We start from the raw sequence: 23,043 nt of genomic DNA, 5'->3' as shown, positions 1-23,043 counted from the left end.
CTTACATTTGAATACATTTTTCATTTTAGTGCTCCCTTTGGATCAGAAAATGCACGAGTCACAGGATTCTCGTTCTTTTGAAGTTCAAATGTTTCCAATCAACGTCAGAATGACTAAATGATAACAGCTTTCTTGAATCCTTCACAAATGATTGCAAGTCTTTCATTTTTTTTGTGAAGACCCCGGACTGCGATAAAGGATAAAATGCTTGATTGTGCGGATAAATGCCGGTTTCCGAACAAGGTTAATTGACTGTCCGGCGGACTGACAGAGCCCTTCCATCATCCGACCCCACAAACCCCAACCTCCACCTCGACCACTCTGCCTCCGGTCGCATCTCTCGGACATTCCCTACTTCAAGATAGGATATCCATAGCCTGTGATAACTCTCATACTAGAGTTCCTTTCGAACCTCAGTGCGACGCCATGAACAATGGCCAACAGGCAGGTGGCCCGGCTGCGCCAACATCATTCCAGAATGTGAGTGCACAGCAGCAAGCTGCTATCCAGCAGCAGCAGCAGCAGCAGCAGCAGCAACAGCAACAGCAACAGCAACAGCAACAGCAACAGCAGCAGCAACAGCAGCAACAGCAGCAGCAACAACAACAACAACAACAACAACAACAACAGCAGCAGCAACAGCAACAGCAACAGCAGCGCAAGATCCCTCTCTTCAAGCCAGAGCAGATGAGAAACCTACCCGAGCCGTTCACTACAGAAGAGAGAACGAAGTGGGAGAATGGTCTTAGACAATTATGGAATCAGTACGAGATGAATGCGGCGGACACCCCACAACATCAGGAAGCGAAACGCAAGATCGTAGAATTCTCGAGAACCTTGTCAGGAAAGTTGCAAGCTGCGAAGTTCAAGGCGCAGCAGCAGGGTATGCAAGGACAGCCAGGACAATCAAATCAGCCGGGGCCACAAATGCCACAAGGCGAGCAAACTCGCCCGTCGAATCAAGGCCAACCCCCACAGCAGCAGAATCAAGTAGGGAGTAATCCGGGCGGGAATCCGAGTCCAGCACAGCAAAGGCAACCGCCAAAGATCCCCCCGAAGCTCCAGGACCATGTTGAGCGCTTTCCATATGTCCTCCCTCCTGGTATGGCTCGAGACAGCCCAGAGGCTGCTGCATGGCTCGTCAAGTCGAAGAATGAGTACTTGAAGGCTTTGATCAACATGGAGTCGCACTCTGCCAGGGTCATAGCTATCGACGGCCTGATTGCGAAGAGAAATGAGAGTAACAATCCGCTGAGTGCGCAGGAGGAGAAAGACGCCAAGGAGAAGAGGGAGAACCACCACAAGGCGCATAACGAAGCAAAGAATGTTGTTGAGAGTTTCCGCAAGCAGCAGGCCCAGTATAGGGTACAAAACGCCCAGGTGGCCAATGTGCAGGCGCAAGGAAATAACTCTTCTGCCAGTGGACTACCCTCTAATGGCAACAGTGGTGGAGGAAGCAGTGGAGTGGGAGGCCCTCCCGTTCGGCCTCAAATGAATCCACAGCAAGTCCCAAATCCAACTCAGACGGTGAATGCAGCGATCGAAGCAGCCAGAAACCAGCAGATGATGGGAGCTAATAGGTCAGGCATGTCGGGAGCGCCGCAGCAAAACGGCCAACTGGGACAATCACAGATGCCAGGCCAGAATGGCCCTCCCACTATGCCGCCAGGGCAAATGCCAAATATCAAGACCGAAGCTGGACTTCCTGCTCAGATCAATACGGCTATTACGCAAATGCAGAATCAGCACCGGCCCGGCATGCAGACCAATTCACCGCAGTCGGCGGTACCTCGCTCCGCGGGCGTTCCTAATTCCGCGATATCGCAAGGCCAGCAATCTCAAATACCCCAAGCTCTCTCGCACGCCGACGCGATCAGTCAGGCCAACCGCTCTTATTCCAACACGCAACCTTCAAACAGCATCATGGGCCATTCTCACCCGACCGCGCCACGCGAGAACAATGTCATCACGAATAAGATGCCGATTCCGAAGCATCTTCCTGAGCGCGCAACTGCAACTCCACAGCCGGTCCCGATGCAACAAGCCCGACCCACGTACTCCGGCGGAGCTAATAATGTTGCGAGCGTCATGAACCAGCCAGCCATTCCCAAGGTTCCCCAGTTCAACATGGAGAGCGACGCGGAAAGAGTGCTGAGCAAGAAGAAGCTGGACGAGCTTGTCAGACAAGTCACGGGCGGTGGTCAGGGTGGTATCGATGGGGGCGAAGGATTGACGCCTGATGTGGAAGAGGTATGCCTTTTCATTCTCTCAGTCCCCTCTATATAGAAGTTCCAGGCTAATTATCGCAGTCCATTCTCAACGTCGCAGACAACTTCGTCGACCAAGTTCTCGCTGCCGCTTGCAAAAACGCCAAGGAGCGCGGCAGCAAGATCCTCGAGATCCGCGACATCCAACTCACCCTCGAGCGTGGCTACAACATCCGCATCCCTGGCTACTCCAGCGATGAGATCCGTACCGTCCGCAAGATCCAGCCCTCTCCTGCTTGGATCTCGAAGATGAGTGCTGTCCAAGCTGCCAAGGTCACCGGTGGCAAGAACAACGATTGATGGTATGCAACATCTACCGTGTTTATGGATCCTGCTGACGAGCAATAGCAACCGCTGCAAAAATTCACCGTCGGGAGTTCATGGAAGGTGTACATTTCTGGCTGGCGTTTATTGGCTGGCATCATTGCAGGGGCGCAAATGCATGGATATAGGTACAGGCGTTCATGGCGACCTCTGTGCATCAAAACCCGTTGCTTTGAGGGTGGGAACCTGGACCCTTTTCTCTGCCTGAAATCGTAGCATACTTCTTCAGCTGCGTTCGTTGCGCCCATGCGAATGCTACTGCGAACCTTGAAATCTGAACGGCACACGTGATGTTTACATTGGATCTGTTGATTGATGTCTTTTGCTTCATCATGCTAGAACAGGAAATGATCTCGTGCCTCCAGTAGTCCATTTGCGATGTATAAAACAGAAAATACCCGTATTCCATCTGGGCATCTGGTGCTTGTAAGAGCGAGGGGAGGTCTCTCTGTAGCCCGCTTGCGCTTTGAGAAAGACCTACGGAGGTAGCCAGCTCAAAGTGGGTCCGTCTCCAGGCACGGCTGCATTCGCGGCTCCCATGCAGCCTTTTAGCTTCAGCATGCTGTAATGTGCAAGACCAGCTCCGTCAACCACCTCCCACCCCACGACGATAACATCAACAACATCCAGCCAATATAAGGTGGAAGACGCGATCCCTCTCGCCATTTCCCAGTGTTGTCCTGCATACCCAGAGTTCGATTCCCCTTCTCCACCCCCATCGCCTCCTTGAAGCATCATCAACGCGGTCCCGACCCCAAAGTCGATAATACGTCACAGAAGGGCGCCTCCAGGACGCTCATCAGTCAATATGCCCGGCAAGACACCTCATACGAACGGGGATAAGAAGCTCGAGAACGGTATCACTGGTAGCAAGGACGTCGAGATGACGGATGATGCGCCAGCTGCTCTCAAGGGTGGAAAGGGGAAGAAGGTCAAGGAGGGCGAGGAAGAAATGACTGTTGTCGTTCCGCCTTCCAAGGGCTCGAAGCTCTCTGCTCCTCCTCCGAAAGACACCGATGGAGACGTAGCGATGGATGAGACCGACGAGCTTGAGGGTGAGGATCTTGCTGTCAAGGTCGATCCGGTAACGAAGGCCGTGGCAGGTGCGTAATCACTCATGGGCCCTCCCCGAGCAGGTGCTGGATACTGACTGCGAGCTTCTCCTCGTGTAGACATCAAGAGCAACTTCCCACAATTGGAGCGCGCTGTTACGCTGTTCGATGCCAGATTCTCCCTCCGAGCTCTCAGATCTGTTTCGTCCATCCGCAAACGCCTCACACCTGACATTCTGGCGCAAGTCATCACCGAGACCTACCCGTCCGCCAGCCCTATTGCAAAGTCCTTACTGCTCGCCCTTGGGAGAGAAAATGCTGCATGCACAAAGCCAGATTCGCCCGAGGTGGAGATCGACAGCGATGCGAAGAAGGGTGGCATCAAGAAGGAGCAGAAGGAGATCATCCCTGAAATCGACATCTTCCTCGGAATCCTGATCCAAATCTACTTTCTGGATAACAAGGTCCATACCAAGGGTGCTGAGTTCTCTGCCAATCTTGCTGCGCGGATACACACTTTGAACCGTCGGACTTTGGACTCGCTCACGGCCCGTGTCTACTTTTACTACTCGTTATTCTGCGAAGAGATGCTCCCCGCCCCTCCTTCTCCATCATCGCCCGTCGTAGCTCTCCGACCAACCCTGCTCTCTGCCCTCCGAACCGCGGTCCTGCGGAAGGATATCGACACGCAGTCCACGGTCATCGTGCTCCTGTTAAGAAACTACCTCTCGACGTTCCATATTGCCCAGGCTGACCTTCTCTTGTCACATACCCAGTTCCCTGAGACTGCGTCGAATAACCAGGTTGCTCGGTATTTGTACTACCAGGGTCGCATTCGGGCCATTCAATTGCGTTACACCGAGGCTCACGAGTATCTGATCGCTGCCACCCGCAAGGCTCCTACGAGTCCCAGTGCTGCAGGCTTCGCGCAAACCGCGCAGAAGTTACTGCTTGTGGTCCAGCTGCTGATGGGAGACATTCCCGAGCGTGCCACTTTCCGGGTCGCCAGCACAGAGCGTGCCCTCCAGCCATATCTGATGCTTGTGCAAGCCGTCCGCGTGGGTCTGCTGGGCGAGTTCGAGACTGTCATCAAGCAACACGCAGGGACCTTCAGACGCGATGGCACCTACACTCTTATCCTTCGTCTCCGCCAAAACGTCATCAAGACAGGCATCCGTATGATGTCTCTCTCCTACTCCCGAATCTCTCTCCGCGACATCTGCATACGCCTGAAGTTGGACAGCGAGGAGTCTGCGGAGTACATCGTGGCCAAGGCTATTCGGGATGGTGTCATAGAGGCTTCGCTGGATCGCGAGAGGGGATTCATGAAGAGCAAGGAGGTGGGTGATGTTTATGCCACGCGAGAGCCGGGAGTGGCGTTCCACGAACGCATCCGCGCTTGTCTCACGCTTCACGATGAGAGTGTCAAGGTATGTTATTCTCTATTGCGGTCTGGTGTGGGGAGATTTTGCTAAACAATATGTAGGCCATGCGCTTCCCCATGAACCAACACAGACTAGAGCTCAAGAATGCCCAAGAAGCACGCGAGCGCGAGCGCGAGATGGCCAAGGAGATCCAGGACGGCGATTTAGACGAGGACGATCTGGGCGGGGAGTTTGAGGGCTTGTAGAGATCCGATCCGACGTATTTCTCGTTCCGAGCTTGGCTCTCGCTTGTACACAATGGGACTACCGGATGGGCGTGGGCTAGGTGCATTTTGGAGGGTGGAAGATCGAAGGATGGAATGGGTAGATGGGTTTGAGGGCGATGGTTTGGTGGCAGATTGTACAACGTTGGCTTGCTACTATTAATCTTATTTACCCGACTTTCGACTCGTTTACGATCTCTCAGGGAGGAGGGACAGGGAGGTGCGATGTTAGAATCACCTTTCCCTTCTTCTTCATCATCTTCTCCTTCTTCTTCCGCTTCTTCTTCTGCTTCATCTCTGCTTCGTTTTGATTACTTGCAAGTATGCGTGTAGGTATGTAGATAGAGGTAAGGTAGTAGGTATGAAGAGAAGTAACTGGGTAGTCCTCTTCTCTTAAGTGTCATAAACTTTTTTCTATTAGTTAAGTGAAAAAAAAAGCTACTTATATTAAAAAACTAAATTTTTTTTTTACAAAAATGCCACCCAGGTAGGTTAAATTATCCATCGTTTAAATCAAGGAACTTGTTGAATTGATTGACCCCTCCCCCTCCTTTTTCTCATCCCACTGTCGAGCCGGTGTGTTACCTACCGTACTGACTCATCTACTCACTTTACTTAGGTATTGAGATTCTTTACTTTCTTACTTTTCTTTTCTCTTTTTTCCTTTCTTTCCTTGGGTGCAACTGCAGGATCTAACAAGTGGCGCATCGAGGAGCAAAAAACTTGTTCAATCTTTTTTTTTAACGATCCCCATTTTTTCCGATTGTGCTCTCTTCTCCTCCTCCTCCTTCTTCTGTGGAGCTTGCGTTACGGAACGAGATTACGTTAGGTAGGGACGGGTTGAGATTTTCTTATAATTATTTGTGCACGAGAAGAGAGAGAGAGAGAGAGACGCGATAATAAGTATTGTGTCTAGCTGGCGCTGCACGTCGATCGATGTGCCACAAGAAAGTGAGTGATGGGCGAGGAGGTAGCGTCGGGGCGTGCTACCGCGAAACGCGAGGGGACCGTGGATGTAACCACCACCACCACCACCACACCTCTCCGACCACCACAGCAACAACAACAGCAACCGCACGAGATACCACCACGAGGGACCAGCGGTCTGCGGCGCCAGCGACAATTGAGCGAGCGGGGACAGGCTGCGCTCAAGGAGAAGGAGAAGGAGATTGAGGAGCGGGAGAGGAGACGGACGCAGAGGGTATCTTCTGCGCAGCGGAGCTTGAAGGCTGCGTCGGTGCTTTCGGACACGGCGATTGCGATTACGAAAACGACGGGGCGGTCCAGGGGCGCTTGGCCGGCGGGTGAGAAGACGGTGGATCTCAGGACGGGGAGGCGCGGTCTGGAGGGGGTGGTGCAAGAGGGAGGAAGTGGAAGTGGAAGTGGAAGAGGAAAGGTGCCAGCTCAAGCTCAAGCTCAAGCTCAAGCTCAAGCTCCAACCCACTTCCCGAGACGCTCGCCAGAACCACACCCGCAGCCCAAGAGATACGTGCTGAAGTTCAAGCGGCAGCTGCTCGAGCAGGCGCAGCGCAAGGAGGACGCCGAGCGGGATCGGGTCAGGCAGTTGCTGGGTCGGCAGTGGGAGGACGCTGTCTGTGCTAGCACGCTGGTCCGGGAGGTGGATCTGGAGATGGTGCCTGCGCTCGAAGGGCCGCTCCAGCTGCGGAGCGGGAGGCCGCGGGGTTTGAGGAGCGGGGGCGTACCGGAGCTTTCAAACGGAGGTCATTCGAAGGGAGGCGGCGATGCTGCTGCGGCGGGACACAGAGCTGGCCGTCCGCGGGGCAGGAAAGGGAGTGTGGTCAAGCTCGACGAGCCGCGCTTGGTGAAACGGCCCGTCGAAGAGATGAACGGCATCGCGGAAGAGACTGCCATCGAAGTTGATCCCCGCCACCCCGAACCCGAGCCCGAACCACCACAGGTGAAGAAGCCGCGCAAGATGGAGCTGGAGCTGCGCATCGACGATAAGTCTACGAAGGACGACAAGGATGCGGACGGCCTGGAGCGCAATATCGATAATGTGATTTTTGGGGACGTGACGTTCAAGTCGTGGTACCCGTCGTGGTACCCTAAGGAGATCATTGGGGAGAAGGCACTCACCGTTGGGCCTAGCGACAAGGGAGGTATTGTGGTCAGCGAGCTTTACGTCTGTAGGCGGTGTTTTGGGTACGCGAAGGTGTTGGTGGAGTGGGTGAGGCATTGTCGGTGCTGCGAGAAGGGGATTCCGGGCAAAAAGGTCTACGTGCACGGGGGATGGAGGGAGGAGGGTGCGGTGAGAGGTGCGACTGGGGACTGGAGTGTCTGGGAGGTTGATGGGGGTGTTGAGACGGTAAGTTGCCTTTCATATGCCCACCCAAATACGCCATCTAGGAGAAAACATGGCAGTACTGATACAAGCCCCAGCTCTTTTGCCAGAAGCTCTCCCTCTTCGCCAAGCTCTTCCTCGACAACAAATCCGTCTTCTTTGACGTCTCGGGCTTCAACTACTTCCTCCTCGTCTACACGCCCCCGGCCAATTCCCCGCACGTCACAAACCCCAACAGCCCTCCGAGTCCCCAGATCACAGGCTTCTTCTCCAAGGAGAAGATGTCCTGGGACAACAACAACCTCGCCTGCATCCTGATCTTCCCGCCGTGGCAGCGCAAAGGCCTCGGCGCCCTCCTCATGGGCGTCTCGTACGCCATCGCCCGACGCGAGGGCATCATGGGCGGTCCGGAGAAGCCCATCTCGGAACTGGGCCGCAAAGGGTACAAGCGCTTCTGGGGGGCGGAAGTCGCGCGGTGGATCCTCACGCGGCCGGAGTCCGGCCGGAAGGGGGGGAAGGGGGGAGGCAAGATCAGGAAGCCGGAGGTGGTGGGCATCGAGGTCATCAGTCGGGAGACGTGGATCGCTGCCGAGGATTGCTTGGGCGTCTTGAGGGATATGGGCGTCGTGGAGCGGTCGGGGGGGAGGAGGAGCGAGGGGAGGGGGGAGGGGGGAGGGGAAGAGGAAGAGACGGTCCGAGTCAGGATTGATAGGGAGGCGGTAAGGGCGTGGTGTGAGCGGCTGGGGGTCAGTCTGCAGCCGGTTGTTGGGGAGGACGGGTTTGTGCCGGGCTATGCGGAGAGGATTGAGGTGGATGCGGAGACGGGGGAGGGGATGGAGGGAGTGGAGGGGGAGGAAGAGGAGATGGGTGATTGAAGTGGTGGGGTTTGGGGTTTGGGACTTGGGGTTTGGTGCTTGGGAGGGGCGTTAGGGATAGGCATCGGGACGATTCTTCTATTAAGGCCTGCTGCTTGTATGAATGCGCAGCCGTCACGACGGATCACGTGATATAAGTGATCTATTCTCGTGGTTGCACGAAGTAACTGTAACGTTCATCATGAGATTGAAAGTAGGATATGTAGAGGGCGAGGACGAGGGCGGGGGCCAGACGCGCATCCGCGTTCATAATCGTATTTTTAATTATCAATCGTGGTTATCAATCGTGATAGTTCATCGTGGGTAGTTGATCGTCATAAAGGGGCTCGCTTAGAATGAAATAAAGATGGGATGGGATGTAGAAAGAAGAAGAAGGGAAGGGGAGGAGGGAGGGAAAGGAAAGGAAGGGAAGGTTTTTTTTTTTTTTTTTTTTTTTTTTTTTTTTTTGTGGAAAGGAAAAGGAAAAAGGAAAAAGAGGGGGGAGAAAAGGAGAAAGGAGAAAGGAGAGAGGAGAGGAGAGGTAAAGAATATATATATATATGTGTATAATTTAATAAAAAGGGAGGCAAAAGTCAAGGTCTGTGGAAGCGCTTCGCGTCTATACCTGGTGACTGACGGATCGGTATGCGGTAGTCAAATACTCGTTGATTGAATGGATGGGTGTTTGTTTATTGTTTTTTTTTTTTTTTTTTTTTTTTTTTTTTTTTTTTTTGGAGGGGAATGAGAAACTCACTTAGAAGTGAGTGAAAGCAAGATCGTAGGTACGTAAGGTAGGGTAGGGTAGGATGGGGTGGGGTAGGGCTCCGCGTTCCGTTCGTTTGTTCGGGCCACTAGAGAGGTTCTAGTTTGTGGTGATGGGGAGTTGGGTTGGATTGAATTGGGTTGAATTGGGTTGAATTGGATTGAATTGGGTTGAATTGGATTGAATTGGATTGGATTGAAGAGGTGGGTAGGTTTTTCGCGTACCGTGCTGATGTCCTCCCGATGGTAACTTGGAAAAGGATGGGAAGGGTAGGGTAGGGTAGGGTAGGGTAGGGTAGGGTACTGCTGATCGGAGAGGAGAGGAGAGATGGTTGGGATTTGTTTGTTTGCTTGTTTGTTTATTAGCAGTTGAATCGGCGAGAGGCTGCTGTTCAAGATGGTGGTGCTGATACCGGTAGTTCGTTCAGTGGTGGGTTAGTGAGCGAGTGAGTGAACTTAAGGCTTGAGCTGTTGAGTGAGTTATTGAGATAGATAAGTAGTTCGCTGATTGGTTGGTTGGTTGGTTGATTAATTGATTGATACATGATTATTTTTTAGCTGGTACAGTACTAGGCAACTGCTGTTAGCCACTTAAGCGAGAACATTCAAAATCAATTTTAAATATCCAGCTATCACTTCTCGATTTCGTAATAATTACAAATGCAAACCAAACAAAAATAGCACCATTCCCTTCCTTAGATCTCTTTTATTTGTTTTTAGTTTTTTGCTTGATCGTTCGAATGCGTGCGGACCTTAATATTTAGTATGCTAGCTTCTAGCCGCGATGTAAGCTTTGATTCTATCCGGCATACTTTTATACAGACTATCGAATAACGACTAATTCAATTTATCTTTTGCGGCTTATGAACAACTCTTTATCTCTTGCTCTACCTAATTTGAATTCGTTACATCGATCGCAACGTCGGAAAACATTAAATAGAGCTTTTTTTTTTAAAGATGCTATTAAACGTGCTCCATCGGATTAAAATCGAGAGAATAAACTAGCCAATTGATTAATAAAATAATACTCCTTTAACTAAAATAAAGCCGAAACTCTGATGCCCTATAGATCAAAGCTTTATTACATGAAAGTTAATATTTGTGTCGTAATTTTCGAAAGATCAATTAAACTTTAGCTTCGAAGACTTCGGCATAAAACCATCCCAAATACTTACATATCCTCGCTTCAAAAACCTCGATTTATGACACACATTCGTTCATCGAACGACAAACACAATTTTCGCCGGAGCAGTTTTCGGTATAGATCTACTCTCCGTGCGCAATACTACCTGCTTTCGAATATGATTAATCGCGCGACGAAGCATTTCGAAAGCTCTCGCGATAAACGAATCGGATTTGCATCGCGAGCAAAGCTATCGATAACCAACCTCTACTAATACACAAAGAAACGATATCAAATAAGCCGATCATAAAAAGTCGTAGCGAGAAGGATGCGTTGAGGGGGGCATTTTTATAGCTGTTGTAAGGGGATTGTAAAAACGCGTTATCGCGAGAGATGGCGGTTTGACCGCTTCTCGGCTATCAGTTGCTGCGGGGAACTAGATTGGACTTGGGCGTTTTGTTTTCTGGCTTGGACGGGCTTGCTAATACCTTAATTGCAGGGGAGCGCGGGCGGAAGGGTTTTTCTTATGCCTTTTTTTTTTCTTCTTTTTCTCTTTTTCCTTTGTGTTTTTGAGGTAGGCATGGATGGAGAGGATGTGTGTATGTTTATATGTATGTAAACAAATGAGTAAATAAGCGAGCGACGACGGGGGCAGTGAACGCGCCGCGGCTACCGCTGCCGCTGCCATGGGGATTTGGATTGGATTGAATTGAATTGTATTGGAGGAGATTGGAGGACATTGACAGACAGATTTGATAGCTAATGCGCTGATGGTTCTTGGACGTTGAGAGATAGGAAGCGGGTTGGTTATCACTCTCTTCGGAAAGCAGCTTTTTCTTCGTAGAGCAAGTTCAGAGAGCTGAATTCTATTTTTCAAAGATGTGTTGGTGGTGAGCAGGTCTGATATGATAGTCGTCTCGTCTCGTCGATGATGTTATTATAGATACTAGGTTTTTTTTTTTTTTTTTTTTTTTTTTTTTTTTGACGAGGTGAGCCTGAATTCGAACTTGAACCTGAATCTGGGGCTCTCTCTGCATGAATTACTGGGTGGATAGTATTCCGGATATCGATGATTGCTATATATGACTTAGTTTATTGGTTGGTTGTGTATACCTCGACCTCGAATTCTACAAGCACACACTTACACACACATAAATGCACCGCTAACCGCAGAGCAAGGGAGCAAGCAGCAGCATGGGTCCTCGGCCTGCTCGTCTTCCCAGGCGGCTCGTGCTCGTTCTCGTCCAAGATCTGCTCGTCTTCAACCACGTCTAGAGCGGCCGGGCCGTTCACTTCCTGGGGAATGGGAATGTGGATGGGGATGTGGATAGGAACTGTAAGCATTTTTCTTTCCGGTCCTCTTTCCTGTCCTTTCCTGTCCTTTCCTGTCCGGTTTATTTGATCACACCCGTCGATTTAACGATTGGACATACTAAAATACACACACATATACATATACATATATCACCCAACGTGGGTACATACATACATACATATATGGCAATACAACCCCCCCAGCCCCCCACCAACCTCAACCCAGCAACCCACGCCTCACGAACCAATTTAATCCTCTGGCTCGCTTTCATCTATCGTGTCTGCAGCTTGCAGTGCTAGTCCCGATGTTACCTTTACTACTACCTCTGCGGTCGAGGGGGAGATGCTAGACGATGTCGGCTTGGGACATTTAAATGGAAATGGAAAAGAGAGGGGAATATATCGGCTTAGAGCAGGATCTGTTTAGCGCTCATGGTAGTGGTAGCGTTGATGGTGGAGAGGAGAGGGGCTATAGTGTATGTAAGAAGAGCAAGAGCCAGGGAAGGGCAGGGCAAAAGGAGGCATTTGAAGATGCGGTGGTGTGGTGATGGGTGATGGGTAATAGGCGAAACGAAAGAGAGCCGGAGAGACTGTAGGTAGGTAGGTAGGTAGGTGATTCCGGGTTCATTCCTAAGCTGAGCGAGCGCTGCGCTAGATGAAGACAGCAAGCCAAGCGCGGGCATACCGAGAAACGAACAAGTGACTTCCTGATCCTGTCCGTACCATGCCTGGCCATGCATCCAGGAATTCCATCCTATCCTATCTTTCTACCCTGAACGCACACCGGTATACATACATACATATATACATATCGGTAGACACAAACGTCTGTGATTGATTGCATCTTTCTTGTCGTGTTTTCCTTCGGCTTCAGTCGAGGTTCTCTACGTTTCTGTCTTGAAGTGGTATCTGGCCGTTTTCCTCATCGTGATGACGCCGGCGGGAGGATGATCTAGGGAGTTAGGTGGAATGGTTAGCTTTTTTTGTATGATTTTGTGGTGGGATGGAATGCAGGATGGGATGAGATAGAGAAGGAGAGGAGAGGAGAAGAGAGAACAGACAGCACAGCGCAACATTGCCAAATACAGCGCGGCAGAACGAAAGCACAGAACAGAGCATCACACAACACAACACAACACAACACCAAATCAGAATCAGAATCGCAGGCCGGAATCAAACCACATTAGAAATGATCACACCAAGGGGGGGGGATCTAAACTCCAAGACCCAAGAACTGAGAACAGCCGGGGAAAGAGCAAGTGATGGAGGTAGGTAGGTCGGTAGATGTGGATAGAAGAAAACAACTCACTGCCCGCGCCGATGCAAGGTCCTCTGACGGCGGTAGTATAAGTAGCTGTGGATGAAGACCGTGATGACACAGCCAGTAGCGAAGCCCTCGACGGCTGTCATACCGCTGGAGAAGGAGTTGATGGCTAGTTGTTCCTGGTGGCGCAGACAGCGTTAGCTTGCTTGCCGTTTTCATCTTTTTGATTTTGTCTTGTTTTCTTTTTGAGTGTGATATGGGATATGGGAGATGGGATATGGGGTAGGTGTGATGTTTCTGGGGTTTGTGTTTGTGTGGATACGAGAGTGGTGTATCGGGAGTCGTTCCACTTGAAGTGCTCGGTCTAGGGGGAAGAGGAGAAGGGGAGCTCACGCGGATTCCCATTGCGGCGGTGGGGGAGGTTTTCTTGAGGCTTGATTTGTCTTGTTTGAAGGTTGAGATCGAGATGGCGATGGCGATGGCGATGGTGCTGTGCTTGCTTGCTGTCTTGGTTTCGACGTAAATCGATCTAAATGAGTGTGGTGGGTGTCGACGCTGAGCAGAAAGTATCTTGGGCGGAAGGCGAGGTTTTGTTTTCTCTAGATGGGAGAGAAGGAAGTCTACCGAGTACGCAGCTGAGGTATCGTACCGAAGTTTAGATCGGCTATGGGTCGGCGCGAGTGGTATCCGAGAAGAGGTGACGAGAAGAGTTGAAGTAGATGTTCAAACTACATGATGGAAGATCACACTTGTATTTCATGAAGCAGTTATTTCCTACTCTTAATATACGACGGTTTTTCTGGGTACATGGTTTGCTTTTGGTAACTGTCAAGTGTCAAGTGTCAACTGGTCCACTCCCTCAACCATAACGTCGATTCCCTCTGGACCGTGGACAACGAGCATAGATATGTAGTATACCTGGTCGATGGCTTCAACCACAAGACGTTGCTTACTTGCCTTACCGCGCACGCCGATATTTACATCTGACTTGGCTTTGATCCTTTTGGGGAAGTGCTCGAATACGGTCGGTTACGAAACCATATGCAGCTTGGGGATGGGTAGTGGATGAAAATTCAATTCATAGCTATACAGATCGACAGGGCAAAGAGCGAGTCGCAAGATAGAAATCATGTTTAACCATGATCGTGGGATTCTCTCTCTCTCTCTCTCTCTATCTCTATAGGTATATATATATACCTCATGGAATGGACTCAACGACGTGCTATGCGCAACACGGGAATTCTTGGCACACGTGACTTGATGCCTGAGGCACACAGCCGGACATCTCGTTGCGCACGAATCCCAACACGACGAACCTCAAACTCCAACACGACATCACCATCTAACAACTTTCCGAAGATGCAGTCTGGATGGGAAGAGAATCGCTGCCAGAACCCCAACAGGTAAGTCACTCACCACCAGCATGGCGTTGGGGTTGCGGGTGCCAAGAGCACAGCACCGCCAACCCTCCTGATGCTGGTGATCCCCTTCCTATATGTTTCTGTCTCTCGACCAGCTCTGCCTTTCGATGTCTTCTTCTTAGATACATCTCTTTATTGCAACCGGCCCTATCCTCCGAGCTACTCCCCGTATTCTCTGATGAGATATTGGGGGTGGTTGGCCTCTCTCCCTCCTCATCAGCCCAAATTCCCCTCCAGAGCCGGCTCGCTTGTTCGGCCAAAATGCGCTAGCAAACCGCTGCATATCTTCGCATCGACGCGCTGCTCACAGAACAACAATCTCGTCGCCGCTCCATCCCACGACAAACATCGACATCCACCTTTCGAAAATTTGAGCGAAACATCTCCCACCTCTCGTTAATCATCAGCCATGGCCGGTGGAAAAGGAAAATCGTCGGGCGGAAAGTCTTCTGGGGGAAAGAGTGGTCATGATGCCTCAAAGAAGCAGCAGAGTCACTCCAGCAAGGCGGGACTTCAGGTTAGTATTGCGCAAATCTCTCTGCAGCATCCTTGGAGACATTGCATTACATTTTGGAGGGTTTATGAGGTCTGGTTCGACGGCGGACTCTCGATACCTACTCCCCGCATCGTGCGCGTCATTTGCATCAACAGCAACAACCAAAAGGCACGATAGCATGGACGTGGAGGAGAACGCGATGCGCGGCAGGTTTTCTGGGCATACAAATCATCGGATTATCTGCTGAAGGGGCCTCAACTTCGATCACTTGCGACGCGCCGCGATATCAACAAATCCAAGACATTGGATTCCTTCCCAGCACTCTGCAGAATCAGAACTCTATAACTTCCAAATTTGCAGGGCCAAAAACATACGCGCGAAGGGAACCACAGATGTGCTAACTCGTTCTGTGCGGCAGTTCCCTTGCGGTCGTGTCAAGCGTTTCCTCAAGAACAATACTCAGAACAAGATGCGCGTGGGGGCCAAGGCCGCCGTCTACGTTACCGCTGTCCTCGAATACCTGACTGCCGAAGTTCTTGAGCTCGCAGGAGTGAGTCAACTCTATGGTCTGTCTGCATGCGTCGCGCTAATCTATTGTGTGCAGAACGCTGCCAAGGATCTCAAGGTCAAGCGCATAACTCCTCGCCATCTCCAACTCGCCATCCGCGGTGACGAAGAACTCGACAGCCTCATCCGTGCTACCATTGCCTTCGGAGGTGTCCTGCCACACATCAACCGTGCTCTGCTCCTGAAGGTCGAACAAAAGAAGAAGAAGAATGAGGAAGCGGCATGAATGTTGGGTCTTTGGATTTGATTTGAGGCTAGGCAACTACGACATCTGATTCTCTTTTCATTGTATGGGCGGGTCAGGGAAGATACCGGGGGTGTCTGGGTTTTTTTTTTTCCTTTTTGCTTTTCGCTTTTGCTGCTGGTTCCGCATGGTCGGTTCCGTTATGAACGTCGGATGCGACGATGCGCGTTCCTGCGGACTTGTGGGAGGTCTTAAAAGAGAGGGCTCGAAGCTTTTGCTGCAGCTGTACCAATACCATTTTTTCTTTCCTCTCAGGTGATGGGCACGATTTGGGGTGACGAGCCGAAAATATGGTGGGTCAACCTCGCAAAGACTTGATAGAGCTGACTTGGGGCTGTCCAGACACTTTTCGTTGACCGGCCGAGATGCCCACGTTGTTCTTTTCTTTGTTCATCATCACTGCTACTGGAACATTTCCTGATTCTGCGTGATGTTTATTGCGATGTCCTCGGGTAATCCGATGTCAAAGAAAGCTCATTGACAACAAAGGAAATCTCCGCTTACAGCACGAGGTTGGCCTTCCTTCATTCACCCAGCCTCTTGGATGGTCGCTGAGCTAGGATGATGCTCACTTACAGCAACTCGTTCTTCTATCTTCATGCATAATATATACGTGACATTGATCGTCGCTTAGTTTCCCGGTCGGGTGTTGAAATCAGCTCTGTCGGTTCAACTGGCATATTCTCTGTCAATTCAGACTTCAGATCTCTTGAGCCGCAGAGCTTTTCTACCACCACGTACTTTTCTCAGACACGATACTCAATCATCTCTCTTGCTTGCCACCATCTTGTCTCATCTCACAGACTTTCATATATATAATCAGGATGGGTCGCCGCAGACCAGTCTTCCGTCTCACTTCCACGCCAACACCACTACACAAGACCTCACAATCGCCCACCTCTCCACGCTCTCCTCTCTCACCACCTCCAATTCCAGCACTACCCCGTCCCTCCACGCCAACCTCACCCTCCAGCACGACCAATGGTCCCCTAACGCCCCCACTCCGCCTACACCTCCGAGCCATCATCCCATCGCCCCCACTTCCCGCCGAATACTTCAAGACCGCGCCTCCATTCCCTTATCCGTGGATCTGGCGTTGTCACCTATGTCGCAGCGTCTACCGCCTCGGCGTCACGCGCCGCTGTCTCGAAGACGGTCACTTCTTCTGCTCGCTGCCCTCCCTGCCGACACCATCGCCATCGCCACCGAGTCCCGACCTCCCAGCCGCAGTAGCAACGAAACCCGACGACATCCTGTCCATGCCTACGCTGTCTGGAACTCCGGACCCAGCGCTCGAACTCAAAGCCGCGTCCCGGAAATCCCGAGCCCAGCGCCGGAAGAACAGGCGGCGGGCGGCGAGTCGCGGCTGCCACGCGGAATTCGACTACGGCGGCTGGGCGGGGTACAATACCTGGCGGGGCGAGGTGCGGCTTCTGAAGAGGGAGAGGATGAGGAGGGCTGTCACGAGGAGTAGGACGAGGGTGATGCGCGGTATGGATGGTGTTGATGTGCGAGGAAAGGGGAGCGCGTGGGCGTCGGGGGACTGGGACTTGGAGCGTGGATCTGGGCCCGGGCCTGAGCCTGGGCCTGGCAGATCGGGATTTGGTTCTGCGTGGGGGAGGAGAGGGCAAGGGTGGAGCAGTGGCGGGGGTAGGGATTGCTGGCGCGACTGTAATTTCCCGAGCGAGTGCCACCACGAGCGCAGGGAAGAGCGGCTGTGGGAGGCGAAGATGAGGGAGGAGAGGCGGTGGGAGGAGAGCGAAGAGGATCTCTCGGGATCCGAGTCCGAGTCTGAGTCTGAGTCTGAGTCTCCGTCTTTGCGGGAGAGGGAGAGGAGGAGGAGCGAGGATAATTCCGTGCCCATTGATCTACTGACGGAGAGCGTGGCGTCCATGGAGGAGGACTTTGAGATGGGCTGTACTGGCGATTACGATGAGGATAGCAACAGGGATGGCGATGATGCGCGGGATGCCCCCTCGGCTGAGATTCGAGTCCGGATGGAACTTGAGCGGGAGGAAGGAGTGGATGCAGCGCCGGAGCTGGAGCTGGATCTGGAGCGAGAGCCGACGCGGGAGCCGGAGCGGGAGCCGGATATCGATTTTACGTGTATGCGAGAGGCTGAGGCGGAGGAGGATGAGGGGGGGAGAGTGGCGGTGGTGGCGCTGGGCCCGCTGGGTACCGACTGCGATGGGCTCGGCGAGGCGGGTATCCAGGAGTGCTATACGCGGAGCGTGAGGCGGAAGAGTTTGGGGGGCTTGGGGGCCGAGGGGAGTCCGTCGAGTAGTCCGCTCAAGGAGGTGGCGTTTGGGTTTGAGGATGTGATTTGGGGTGGGATGGGTTGTTAGGGGAGGGGGGTCTGAGGATTGCGGCGAAAGGAGTAGAGGAGAAGTTCGGAGTTCTTGTTGTTATTATTATTACTTTGATGGAGTTTCTCAATCCCAAGGTTAAGTTAGTAAGTCAATTCAGTATTCATTTTTGTTTTTGTTTTTCGCACTTGGTCTATGTACTCCAAATCAAATCATCAATTGCTGAACGTATACATACTTACATCAACATATCGTCACTAAATCACCCCCCCTCCCCGCTCCCTCCCCCTTCCCCCCCGCTTGATTTTCTTTCCTCACTTCTTCCTCTCTTTCTTTTCATCCACCGCGTCTTCCTCTCCCTCTCTATCTCTACCGGAACATATTCTACGTCGACGGCAAACGAACATACTTCCACTAACGACATGATCTCTCTCTCCTTCCTTCCCCTTCCTTCCCCTCTCGCCGCTCCTCGCGCTTTGCTCTGCACTCTTTGCTGAAGCCAACTAATCAACCAATCAATTAATGAAGGATCCTCTCCAGCTCCCGTCCAGCTTCCGTCCAGTCCAGTCCAGGCTACTACGGCAATTCCTTCTCTCTGTTTTTCTCCCTCTGCCCCGGCTCGTGGTTCGGCGTGTTGTTTGGCTTGTGGATGAATAGATTGAAAGGGATGGTGATATGGTGGTGAGAATGGAGGAGAGTGGAAATGGGATGGGATGAGATGAGATGGTGCTTTTTGGACATTGGTCGGGGGGTTTGCGTGGTTAGATGGGTATGTATGTGTGGGAGGGCGGGTGTGTGAGGGTTTGAGGTTTGGATGTGGAAGTAAAAATGGAAGTGAAGGATGGGATGGTGATAGAAGTTGATTAGATAGATTCCATTTGGTATAGAGGTTTGGCGAGGATGGACAGAAAGAAAGAGGGATGAAGAGAAGTAATGAGTGGAGTAGTGCCAAATAGCATAAGCGCAAACCCGAACTGAGAATCCGCCTTTAGAAAAGGGGGGCCTACAGCTATCGATTTCAGTAGTATCGCAAGGTGGACGGCGCAACTAGAATACATCCCTATGCAATCTGTACGATGGCACTTTTATTAGCTTTGCTTTGCATGGCATACAGAGGTACCTACCTACCTACCTCTCTCTAAAAACTAGATAGAATCGTCCCTAGCTACTCATACGGTACGGAGTATAGCTAGCTACCTGTTAACCAGAGACGAAACAAACACCTTACCTCGCAAACGGAATGATCAATCAGGCTTACTTGGTTGACATGACTGGTTTACAGGTACCAGCTCATTTGACTATGACCGCTACTTTCGCTGACCAAAGTTACTGAGGTTGGAGAAGTTGCCGGGGTCTCGGTTCCCATCGGTTTCTGCCTCTTTTCTTCTTCTCCTTCCTCTTCTCATATCTTGGATCTTGGTGTTCTTACATGCGAGATGGATTTGTACGTTTACTTTTCTTTTTGGTGAGGCAGAGGAGGGGGTTTTTTCGCCTGCACGCCTCTTCTTACGACTTCTTGCACGGGAGGGAAGCTGAGCACCACTTCGGCCTACGTATTTGATTTTGGCCACCGCTCGCTCGCTTACAAGATTTTTTTTTCTGGGAAGGGGGTTTTTTTTTTTTTCAAGATCAAGGCTAAGACCTAGATTTCTTTTGTTTTGGTTATTCTTTCCCAAGACTTGTTATTGTGCGACGTATCGGTATTTTGCTTTCTTTTTCTGTTTTCCTATCATATTCGAGGCCGCTCTGGAAGTGTATGTGGCCCGTGGTGAACGAATCTGAGCCGAGGCTGGTTTGGTACTTGGTGTCTGGTGTAGTCTGAGACGTTGTGGCTTCTTTTTGAGCTGGCTGGCTGGTGGTTCGACTAGGATTTCCCCGGTGTGAGTTATCCGCCACAGTCAGCTGGCAATAGACGGATAGGTGCATGTATAAGTTTTGAGAGAGTGGTCTGAATTGGGATCTGTGTATATTCTTTTGCGATTGTTGGCGGAGACTGATTCGGGAGGTTGGGGGACACAGAGATATGGGCTAGTACTACCTACTAAGCTGTGGTCTATAGGATGTTGTAGGAGAAACGTCTTTAAACACGACTCCTAGAATAGTCTCATACTAGCGATATGGACCCTGTGATCGAGCGAGTTCCAGGAACCAGGTTGAGGGTATCAGCTGGTGGAGATGCGGCCGAGACAGAGATCACGCTTGACAACGTTACTTCAGCCGCTCTTGGACCATGTTCCCGGGAATCCTGTCTCGGGACGGTCCGCGTTCGAAGGGTTGGAGCTTTGGAGTCTGGAGCCCCAGTAAATGAGTGAGTAAACAAGCAGAAGGAAATAACCCAAGTTTGACGTCATGACATTGGTTACGGAGCTTAGCTTAGACTATATACACTTTACGCCTTTGATAGACGAATGATCATCCTCTCTTCTCCCTATTCAAGGCTCTTCAAGAGACGAAATTTCTGCTCACAGATTTAGAGACCCGAGCGTTATTGGCTAGCAGCTGCGTCTTTGGAATGGATAATAGGGGCCAGGGGAGCTCGCTTAAGGGTCGAACATATCGATACACATCCAGCTGAGGCTTCGTCGCGTTGAAATACTCTCGCACGGGATGGCGTCGGGAGGCGGAAAATTGCAATTGTCTATGCCATTTTCTCAGCTGCTCCTGGATCTCCTGGATATCATTCTGACAATATTGGTTTCTCCAACGGAAATAGGGGCTCGATATTCAACGGTCACCGACATGATAAATAGAAGCCGGTATTCCCACCTCTTCAATCCTCACCTCACCTCACCATCGATAATATCCAGTCAAGAGCTTTACTTTAGTACCCTCGACTATCTCCACTCGTTTCTATCCATCGTGTCAAGTTCCCCGAGATGCCTTCCATCATGCAACTCTGCAGTGTTCTGCTCTTGGTCCTCCCCGTCCTGTCCTCGCCCATCGAGGAGATCGCCGACTCCGGTCTCAGCAAGAGGATGACCTGCAATCGGGACAACCTCCTGAGATGCTTCGATCCAACAGCCACGGCCGCCGCCCTCACGCGATCTAGCGCGACAGCATTCTGCTCCAGCTTCCTGTCGATCCCAGTCGTCACAAGCACAATCTCAACCGAGACCTCGACAACGTAAAGAAATGACTGCCTTCCTTGATATGGTGACAGCGTGATTGACATGTATGTATCAGGATGACAACCACGGCCACGGAATACACGACAACCACGCTCCCGCTCGCCATGAAGCGAGCAGCCAACACCAACCTCTTGCAGTGCACAACTGCATACGTTGCATCGCGGCTCAGCAGCGCCTGCTCATGTCTGAACATCGTGCCCTCTACGGAATACGTCACCGCGACATCCACCAACATCCAGGTATATCCCCTTCCCATCTCCTCTCCTCTCCTCTCCGTACCGTTCCACACCCGCAGAAGATCACCATTAACACCCCTCCGCCAGACCTCCACGACGACTGCCACATCCACCGCAACCGCAACCCCCTCCCCCCGCTGCCCTTTGTCCAACACAAACCTCATTTCCAACCCCGGCTTCGAATCCGGCCTGACCTCCTGGACCTTCAACACCTACGGCGCCAACACGCCCCCCAGCGCCTTCGGCGCCGTCAGCAACGGCTACGACAGCGCCACCGCCTTCAGCCTTTCCGCGAGCAACGCCGGCACGGGCGCCACCCTCTCGCAGGTGGTCAACGGCCTGGTCCCCGGCGTCACGTACACGTTCGCCTACCGCTACCTGTACGCGCAGACGGCGACGGTGCCCAGCTCCATCAGCTGCAGCCTGACCGGCGGCGGCCTGAGCTCCCAGAGCGTCACGAACGGGGGCCCCTTGGACACGTGGATGGCCGGCCCCTCGAGCTACGGGGAGACGTTCAAGGCGACGGGCCGGACCGGGTTACTGCAGTGCTTCTTCGTTGCGACCGGGGGTCGGGGTCCCATCACCTGGAAGGTGGATAACTTCTACATTGGATGTTGAGAGTCAGAGGAGACCTTGCCTGCCAACGTGGGAATTGTGAAGAAACCCCCCCGCTCCCCCAAAAAAAGAAAAAAAAAATTATCAAACGAGACGAGGCGAGTCGAGTCGAAGCGATGGAGATTTGGTGTGCATATTTTATTTTAATATATCTACGAGTATAGTCTCAGCACTAGCTTAAATAATAGAGAGACGAGATTTTCTTCACTTCACACACCTGAAGAAGCGTTATGATTTCCCACACGATACGAAGCGCAAAGGACAGACTGACATTTTTTTTATATATATATATATATATATATATATATATTTTCGGACCTTGATTGACGAGCGAGCGGAACTCGCCTAATCTAAAAGGGCAGGTGCGCAACAGACGGACGACACCCCACCTTACCCTAGATCCCTATGAGATTTGTCACACCCAAGTTGCGCTACGGTGGTCGGTTATGTGTCCATCCCACTGTTGTGCGTTGGACGTTGTCACAGTACGTACAGTACATGTAATATGGCCGAGGGGGCGAGCGTTGCTTATCCGAGATGAGATCCGATCGATCGGCTTGTTCGTATCCACCAAGAGAGGAGAATCGTACCAACGAATCAATGAACCAACGAACCAATTTAATCACATTTGACTTCAATCTGTTCCCCTCGCGGCCGTTGCTTATCTTTCTAGTGGAGCTTGTATCTTTCAATTCTCCGCATGATTTCTTCAGCTTGGGCACGCGTTGGACAGCCATTAATTAATTACCTACGAGAAGATGAGCTGATAGAGAGCTTGTTTACGTTCCGGGTCTCTCTGTTCTGTTCTGTTCTACTTTCGGCGTGCTCGTCTGTCTGAAAAGGTCCAATCTCTCCTGTCCCAGCTACTGTCTGATCTGGCACTCTTGGTCCGCTCTGTACTCATCTATCCTTAATGATGCCGTCGACGCCCATCGAGTTCCTCGAGCTTCAGCCTCCACGGTCGGCCGTCTCAAAAATCGCCGCAGGCAAAAATGCGTCGGAGCCAGGCGTGGAGGAGAATGTGGAAGAAGAGGGATCTTCGAAAGACCTTGGAAGCGACGGCCTGAGGATGCTTGCGGGAAAAGAGGAGGTGGGAGACTTTGATGGCGCCGAGTCTCCT

At 51.6% G+C, this 23,043-nt stretch overlaps 6 protein-coding genes across 6 annotated transcripts; all 6 read left to right on the top strand.

The window, feature by feature from the left end:
- Window positions 1–687: 687 nt before the first annotated feature.
- Window positions 688–2,719, top strand: L3040_009603 (uncharacterized protein; the record flags this gene model as incomplete). Its single annotated transcript, XM_066156027.1, has 4 exons — window positions 688–2,250; window positions 2,310–2,477; window positions 2,533–2,569; window positions 2,616–2,719. 4 exons carry the CDS (start codon window positions 688–690, stop codon window positions 2,717–2,719), a joined length of 1,872 nt encoding a protein of 623 aa, XP_066010294.1.
- Window positions 2,720–3,399: 680 nt separating this feature from the next.
- Window positions 3,400–5,273, top strand: L3040_009602 (uncharacterized protein; the record flags this gene model as incomplete). The annotated part of the gene is made up of 3 exons (XM_007293284.1): window positions 3,400–3,694; window positions 3,764–5,073; window positions 5,130–5,273. The coding sequence occupies 3 exons, from the start codon at window positions 3,400–3,402 to the stop codon at window positions 5,271–5,273; spliced, it is 1,749 nt and encodes a 582-aa protein (XP_007293346.1).
- A 976-nt stretch (window positions 5,274–6,249) lies between these two features.
- On the top strand, window positions 6,250–8,468 carry L3040_009601 (uncharacterized protein; the record flags this gene model as incomplete). The annotated part of the gene is made up of 2 exons (XM_066156026.1): window positions 6,250–7,617; window positions 7,692–8,468. 2 exons carry the CDS (start codon window positions 6,250–6,252, stop codon window positions 8,466–8,468), a joined length of 2,145 nt encoding a protein of 714 aa, XP_066010293.1.
- A 6,272-nt stretch (window positions 8,469–14,740) lies between these two features.
- L3040_009600 (uncharacterized protein) lies at window positions 14,741–15,620 on the top strand (the record flags this gene model as incomplete). Its single annotated transcript, XM_007293287.1, has 3 exons — window positions 14,741–14,848; window positions 15,246–15,377; window positions 15,432–15,620. 3 exons carry the CDS (start codon window positions 14,741–14,743, stop codon window positions 15,618–15,620), a joined length of 429 nt encoding a protein of 142 aa, XP_007293349.1.
- Window positions 15,621–16,462: 842 nt separating this feature from the next.
- L3040_009599 (uncharacterized protein) lies at window positions 16,463–17,983 on the top strand (the record flags this gene model as incomplete). Its single annotated transcript, XM_007293288.1, has 1 exon — window positions 16,463–17,983. One exon carries the CDS (start codon window positions 16,463–16,465, stop codon window positions 17,981–17,983), a length of 1,521 nt encoding a protein of 506 aa, XP_007293350.1.
- Window positions 17,984–20,820: 2,837 nt separating this feature from the next.
- L3040_009598 (uncharacterized protein) lies at window positions 20,821–21,926 on the top strand (the record flags this gene model as incomplete). Its single annotated transcript, XM_007293289.2, has 3 exons — window positions 20,821–21,068; window positions 21,128–21,311; window positions 21,396–21,926. 3 exons carry the CDS (start codon window positions 20,821–20,823, stop codon window positions 21,924–21,926), a joined length of 963 nt encoding a protein of 320 aa, XP_007293351.2.
- Window positions 21,927–23,043: the final 1,117 nt, after the last annotated feature.

The sequence above is a fragment of the Drepanopeziza brunnea genome, assembly GCF_022702325.1.
Source record: "Drepanopeziza brunnea f. sp. 'multigermtubi' strain 214-2 chromosome Unknown ctg19, whole genome shotgun sequence".
Taxonomy (NCBI): Eukaryota; Fungi; Ascomycota; class Leotiomycetes; order Helotiales; family Drepanopezizaceae; genus Drepanopeziza; species Drepanopeziza brunnea.
This window is presented reverse-complemented; position numbering and strand designations above follow the sequence as displayed.